This window comes from Poecilia latipinna, unplaced genomic scaffold (assembly GCF_001443285.1).
Source record: "Poecilia latipinna isolate Pla-1442-1.1 unplaced genomic scaffold, P_latipinna-1.0 Scaffold216, whole genome shotgun sequence".
NCBI classification, from domain to species: domain Eukaryota; kingdom Metazoa; phylum Chordata; class Actinopteri; order Cyprinodontiformes; family Poeciliidae; genus Poecilia; species Poecilia latipinna.
This window is the reverse complement of record NW_015112832.1, coordinates 55,481-63,348: the sequence shown is the minus strand read 5'-3', so window position 1 is coordinate 63,348 and position 7,868 is coordinate 55,481. Positions and strand designations below refer to the sequence as shown.

General features: G+C 38.0%; 1 protein-coding gene across 1 annotated transcript; it reads left to right on the top strand.

Moving 5' to 3' along the window:
- The first annotated feature begins 221 nt into the window (after window positions 1–221).
- Window positions 222–7,868, top strand: LOC106946993 (transcription factor PU.1-like). Its single transcript, XM_015031739.1, has 5 exons — window positions 222–632; window positions 1,192–1,282; window positions 2,356–2,552; window positions 4,500–4,650; window positions 6,655–7,868. The coding sequence occupies exons 1-5, from the start codon at window positions 591–593 to the stop codon at window positions 6,966–6,968; spliced, it is 795 nt and encodes a 264-aa protein (XP_014887225.1). The 5' UTR covers window positions 222–590; the 3' UTR covers window positions 6,969–7,868.

Sequence of the window (7,868 nt, the reverse complement as noted above, 5' to 3'; positions counted from 1 at the left end):
ATTGTGCATCAAAATATCAAACACTGTTTAAAATTAATGTGCAGAGTGTAAGTTCAACAAGTTAAATATATTCGCACAGTTCACAGTAGGCTGTGTTTATCACCTGTGAAGCAGATCTTTGAGTGAGAAACTGTCGCTGAGGAGAGTCCTTGAAGATGATTGGCCACTGAGGGAGGGGACAATATATTCTTCACCGATAAATGTGAAGCTTCATGATCTTCTCTGACAAATCATCAATAGCCAGGAACCTGCAGCAGGCACACTTGAATGCTCCCACCCACCGACATTTTACAGAAGTTAAAAGTTCCTTTTTCATTTCACCGGCAAACAACAACGAGGCCTCGTTCAGTTTGGCTTTGCCTGACAGAGAAGCAGGCCTACGAGCGCAGCTAAGGTCACAAGCTTCTGCTATACAATAAGAGTGAGGGAGACATTTTTTTTTTTTTTTTTTTTTTTTTGGAGTTGGTTTTCGTTGAGTGAGAGGAAATTTTGAAACATTGTGCAATGGTGCCACAAAAGTTTTGAAAGGTTGTGAGAGCGTTTTTGCCAGCAAAGCGTCTGAGAGTCGGGTTGCTGGAGAAGAGGTCTCCATGTTGCATCCATACAGAATGGAGAGCTACCTCATCCCTCCTGTGAGTATATTTCTTTCTTTCTTTTTTTTTTTTTTTATCGAAACCCTCCGTAGACTTAGGACAAGTGAAGTGGCTCTGGTTCGGTCTGATTTAAACTAGCCCTGTCAAAGACTGAAAACTCTATTTCATAAACATGAGAATGGATATTAGATTTTTTTTTCATATTAGTTGACTTATTGTGGTCTCTGCTTCAAGTTGAGTGAAAGACACAAATTGTAAGAGTCTTTTATAGTACAGGAGACATGAAAATGAAACTCAAAAGTTCGAGGGAGTTTCAGAACTACAGGGACAAAAAAAGAAAAAAAAGACTCACAATTGTTCATGATTACATTTAATTTATAATCGTTTTTCTAACCTCATTTAAATGAAGGCAGCTGCATTGTTTATGTGAAGATTTCACAAAACAGAGGTCTCGTTTGATTAACTTTACGGATTTATGTGTGTAAGAACATAACGGGTGTAGAATTAAATACCATTAGAGGAGTAAAAAAAATATTTGTTTTCTTTGCCTATGTTTCTGAAAACAGTTTTTTTTTTCTCTTTCCATATGTTCTTTCAGCACACAGAAGAAATGTACGAGTCTGACATCTACAGACATCAAATTGCAGAATATTATAATCCATACGTATTAGATCCTGATATCCAGGCAGGTGAGTTTTACTTCAACATAAATATTTTAAACAGTGACTTTGTAGTCAAACGGAAAAAAAAAAAAAAATCCCCTCTGAAGCTGAAACAAATACATATGAATTTTTATTTATAATTATTAATCCAATGAAGGCAGATGATTTCCAACAACTTGGCCTTACTGTTCAGAAGATCTTATTTTTTCTTTTTTTTTTTTTTTTTTACTTCCCCAAGTTAATCCACCGGACGTTTCATATTTTAAGTCCATGACCCAAGGCGGTAACACTAACTTTTTTGGTTTATTGTACATAAAAAGAAAGCAGCGTGTGCAGCTGGAGCGCACCACATTAGGGTGTATGGAAACACAGGAAACAGATGCCTTTTCTTTCGGCCGCTACAGCTACAGACATAGAACAACTTTCGCCCCTTGGGGTTTTGTTAATACATGAGAGGGTGCTTTACTTTCTCTTGAAATCAACTGTTTTGAATGTTGCACCAAAACAACTGAATTTGGGTGTAGGTGGGAGGCAGTTTATGGTAAAAAGAAATGTCTGATGTGGGTGTTGGATAAAGTTCAAAAATGATCCTGGAACAGCATCAGGCAACGGAAAAATGCTCATGTGGACGTAGTAGTGAAAGAGTGGCTTTGAAGTTTTTTCTTAAATTTAGCTTGTACTGTATTTGATTTTATCAACTTGTTTGTGTTGCTGCACCCTCTTTCTATTTTTAAATTTGTTAGAGTTTACACTTTAGAAGCACGAAAGAGGTCCAATTCAACAATTGCACTTTCAAAGCGTAGGCCTTGTTGTTAAGTCCAACAAGCAGTCTGACTTAGCAGGGTTTAGTGAAACTCTTTTGCTTCTAAAGGGGTATTTTTAAAAGTGCTCAGCCCGACATCTACATGAGTGTCTCCGCTTTATCAACTTTTGTAGAGGGCATTAGTGTTGCGTGGAGGTGTGACTCTAAATTAGTATCCGGGGGTTGCCGTCAGACAGAAGACAAGCTGAAAATGCTGAGAACCACGTAAGAGGCAGTGTGAAACAGCAAAAGACTTCTGCTGCTACCATTATCACTTTTTGCCATTGCCTTTGTTTAGATCACTGGGACTACCATTCGCACCCGCATGTCCACCCTGTCGAGTTTGAAAACCTCCAGGAGAGCAACTTCACAGAGCTGCAGAGTGTCCAAGCCCTGCATCCACCTGGGCTCATACGACACGATGCCCTGCGGTTCGACCCGGAGAACCTCCTCGACCCGAACCTAGCCGCACATTCGCATGTGCTGCAGCAACCAGTGAGTTTTCCTGTCACCAAACAGCTTGAGTAACACATTTTGGTTGTGTCGTCGTGAGGTGGAACCACGACGTTAGCTCTTTTCAAGGCGATGACTACAACTGAGGAAGGGTTTTCCTCAGGAGGACGACTTTGACCGATCTTAACGTTAACTTGCCACAGCTCTAGCTGTGAGATAACAGAGAAATTATCAGTAAACAGAAATCTTAAGTTTGATACACACTTCTATGCTTGTACCACTAAACACCCTTGTTTTATTTTAGAGTTTGGATTAAAATCACACGGGGGGGAAGAAAAAAAAAATGACAGATTTGAAGCAACAGAGTTTGCTTTCAGGACTCTGAGCTAAAATCAGGAAGTGAATCTTTGGGTTACAAGAAACACTTCAATTTTAGTCTTCTTACTCTTTTTAATCAGTTCAAAAACAGCGTTTTCTCTGAATAGACAATGTCGACTCAGCTTGGCTCATTTGAAGTCACATCTTTTTGCTGCGGCCTCTTTTTGTGAGCCACTGAGCTATAACAGGGGCCTAAAGTTTTTGGATAACATTTCAGCTCAGCATTTTCGACATATAAACATCATAAGTGTGAAACCATTTCACTTCTGCACTGCATATCTGCAGCACTTTACAAGCTACTTTTCCCTTTAGCATAGCAGATGATTAGTAAAAACAACCTGCACTGTATTTACGTGGCAAAATGTACTACAAAAGTTACACTTTATGTCAGAGTTAGCAGATTAGAGCTGGAAATTTTAAGGATTTTTACAAACAATTTGCAGAGGGCAGAGAGTTTCACTGGAAATTCAAAGAGTTTTTTTTCCCCGTGTTTAATGTTAAGACAATGTGCGTGTGTATTTAAGCGAGGGGAAAATGAAAGGTGTCACTTCAGTAATAAAAATGTCATGTAAAAATACAATGTGAAAACCATTGTTCCATTGCAGCTCCGTTGTCCTCCTTTGACTGTGTATTATTTTTTTTTCTTTAACAGAATGTTATTAATAGATTGACAAGCTTTACCCGGCTAGGCACACAGATACTGATGTGTGCACACATCACAGCTCATGCAGAGAAAAGTCTGTGCCAAAGTCTTTTACTCACAGTGAGAAATACATAATAGAAACCCAACACAGTTTGGTATTTTTGTCCGCTGTTGGGGGTATGGTGTGAAATACTGCGTCAGTTACAAAGCAATGTAACTTCACCCTGAACACAGTCTAAACATTATATTCAATCTTACGATCTTAAAGATTTAAAAATGGAAAATGTTAACATGGTTACAGAGAACTTCATCAAAAAGATACTATGTAAAATATAATGTGAATCTGAAATTGCTAATTACTTTTTAAATTATTCTAAACAGGGATAATCTAACATTTCCTATACTTTAAAAGTATTAGAGAGTGACCTGAAACTTGTTAACATGGTTTAGCAAAAATCGACTAACAATGGAGATAGTGATTTAGAAATTTAAAACATGGTCCGTCATTTATTTATTTATTCATGTAGAGTCATCCTGTGTGCTTCCAAAGTCTGATGGCATGAGAGGCACCATATCTGTTAGTGATTGATAATGCATGTTGGCTCTGTAGTAACAAATGCCGCAATCCAGATAAGTAAGAGGAAGATCTTTCTTATTTAGGCAAGAGAATGCAACCAACAGGCGTTACAACAGTGTGGCTTCTTAGAAAGACAAACCGGATTATTGTTGTTGCCATGACAAAACTCTGTGCATTTTAAAAGGAAAAAAAAAAAAAAAAGATAACTTAATCTTTTGAACCTTTAGAGAGATTATACTGGACAGAATTTTTACCGTCTGTGTTTAAATACAAACATAGGAATAATTCCCATAGCAAAAATAATGTAATTATTCTTAAGCATTTTTTTTTTTATGTCAAGTGAGTTTATAAGTGAATTGTACTGATGTGTGACTCTTTGATTCTCATATAGGTAGCCTTCTTCTCTCGAACTGTATATCCGCCCCGTGTATCCCAACGCAGCTCTGATGATGAGGACCACGGAGGAAGGAGTCCCCCGCTTGAAGTGTCAGATGAAGAGTGCTTGAGAGATCGAGTCCCTTACGTCACATCAGCAGAGCTCGGTAAGGATTCATACCGCCTGTACATCCACAGTGACGTGTTTTCAAAAAGCCTTTCATGAGACTTAATTGTCTGCAAACCAGAATTTGCATGTAGAAAGATTTGCTCTTAAAATAGCAAAGCCGTTTCTTTCTCTCTGTAGTAAAGCAGATTTGAATGAGGGAATTTGCATCAAAAAAAAAAAAAAATCGCCACTATTGAATTATACACACTTTTTAGGGCGGTGTTCAATTCTCAGAGCCCACTGGTATTTGTGACCTGGAGATGGCATGAAACAAACATGTTGGTGGAAGGAAAAAGTGCAGGGCAAGCAAGCGAATGTACAACCAGGATGCCCTCACCTCCCCTTTTATAAGGTCTAGACGTCACATTTAAAACATCCAGATACATTGTAGAAACAACTTTTTGCATTCCTGTTACACACAAGAGCTTGAGTCTTATCAGGACCCTGAGTTAACTGAGGGCAAATATTTTCCTCTGTCTCTTTGAACACCTCTGCACCTGCTTGTGGTTGAAGCAAGGGCAACTCTGTCCAGCAGAGATCGTTCATCTCTGCTGGATGTGATGCGAGTGTTTGCATCCACACGCCTGTATTTTACTGCATTCTGCCCTGCTCTGTCAGTAGCACAACAGCAGAAGAACCGAACTTGGTAGGAGGGATTTGAGAGGCGGTTTAGTTTTTCATTTTGCGGGTTTATTGTTTATGATTTTGTACAGCACATCGATCTGCTTTTAGTATTAAGGATGCTTTATAAATATGATTTATTTGTTGACTGATTCATTAATTGATTCACTGGATCCACATCCACCCAGTCGCACTAAGAAATGAGCATCTGTACAAAGACTGGTTGGCAACTTGGGTTAAGTACTTTGGCTGGACAGAAAATGACAATTGGCAGGGAAGAGAGCTGAAATCCAACACACAACCTTCTGAATGCAAGACAAATACTTGCCCCATTAAGCTGTGCCTTGGCGCTTAACTCTGAAGATGTTTCATATCTCATTAAAACTACTTGAATTCTGATCATGGGTTCAGAATTTTGATACTTGTTTCCTTTGTGTAAACCTGAAGTCTTCAAAATAAGAAGTGAAACATCTTTAAGTAACACAAGGAAGGGGGTCCAATTGCCTTTTATTTAAACTCTTGGATCCACCGTCACAGCTTGGTGAACTTTCACCCATCGGCCTATATGTTAGCACTTCCAGGTTGTTCAGGCATCAGGAATTTTGCTGTGTTATTGTTATTTATGATTGATCAAGTAATGGCGTGTTAATCTTAATGAACTTGACCAATAAAGTAAGAAGGGAAAAGACAGAAATCGTCCTTATCTTCTTTGTTTCATGTTCATGTTGTGTACTTACTCAGCTTTTTGTTCTGCTGACACCTTAAGGAAAAATGTTGTAGAATTGGTTGCGCAGCTGTTTTTGACACTGCTGGTTTTGATTGTTTTATTGAGGACATTAAAACTGCGGTATGTGACTACATATTTATGCCTTGTCCATTACAGTAATTACATTATATAAAAAAGTGTTTCAATATTAGAATGTTTGGGGGATAATTTTCTCCACTCAGCATAAATGTGATTGTCACCTGTGTGTTTAAGTTTGGTTAAAACCACCACTGTGAGTGTCAGCAATATTTTTGTCAAGCTATTTGAACATATTCATATTTATATAAAAAATATAATAAATATATATACAGAGAGAAAGAGATATAGAGAGTTGGGTTTAGCTGTGTCTAAGTCTGGGCTTGTTTAAGCACGGCAGTTTGTTGAAATATTGTGTTGCCAGTTTCTATCTGAACTACAAACGGACAAAAGAGTAAGACGGGGGGGATGGGTGTTTGTGATTTTAAAATGTGACGAGATGCGTCATTGACAACATGTGCTGAGTAACTGGCGGCTTTTTCATAAGCATATGACCAAAATATTGAGACAAGTCGTTCTTCTTAATGTATTTAGGCAAAAGATTATAAGTAATAATGCAACACCATGTTATTTCCAAAGGTAACAAAAAGAAGATCCGTCTGTACCAGTTCCTGTTGGACCTTCTAAAGAATGGAGACATGAAGGACAGTATCTGGTGGGTGGACAGAGACAAGGGGACATTTCAGTTTTCCTCTAAACACAAAGAGGCCCTCGCACATCGCTGGGGAATCCAGAAGGGAAACCGGAAGAAAATGACATATCAGAAGATGGCTCGCGCCTTGCGCAATTATGGCAAAACTGGCGAGGTGAAAAAAATCAAGAAAAAGCTGACGTACCAGTTTAGTGATGAGGTTCTCGGGAAGAGTCATCTGGAGAGAAAACCTTACATGTAGACTGTAACGACTGTTTCTGGTGTATATCTGTTGGAGAGCATTATAGAAATGAAAAAGATGACGCTGTACAGTACCAGTCTGGTACTTATGCTAGTCAGCCCGCTTTCCTGAAATCCAGACTCGTTCTTTGAGAATATGTGGCAGGAAACCACTTGCTGAGAGTTTTAAAGAGACCTTTAGAGGCCAAACTCAGTGAAATGCATTAAAGGAGAAGTATAAAAAGAGTTGCTTTAACAAAATGAAATAATTAATTTGATAACTGGGAGTAGCTTGTAAGTGAGGAGTTAAAAAAAACACACAAAACAAATTAAATAAAAGATTAATTAATACAACTTCACAAGCATAAGCAACCAAAGCTATTAAAAATACATTTTGTTCCTCTTCTTTCCTTCATATTTCCTGTAAAACATTTTTCCTCTATTTTTGCCTTATTATTTAAGAATACTTAATAGACTTGCCCATAGGGTTTACTGAGGATCCTATGGTTAAGTCGTAAGACTAATTTTCTGTCTGCCGCTAATTTGTTTATCTTATGGCAGTCATTATGTCCTTCTTCACCTGTCTGAATGTTATTAGGTTGTAGATTTGTGCATTAATAAGAGCAGCGTCAATTTGAGTAGCAGAAGGCCGCCACATTTTGTTGGGCCTTGCTCATTTTCTCCACTTTGTTTGACTCTTCTCGTTTTTCATACGAACAAGTTCTCTTAGTTGTGTAAATTTACTGTGTTTATGTATCCTCTTTATAGAAGAAGGTTAGTATTTAAGCAGCCTGGAGGCAAAGAGGGGAGTAAGTGTAAAGACATCCTATGTATTCAGGTAATATTGTGCCTTGTTATATTCCAATAATTATACAAACTGTACTGAGAATTGCTTGTAAAGAATAAATTGTGCATTAATTAT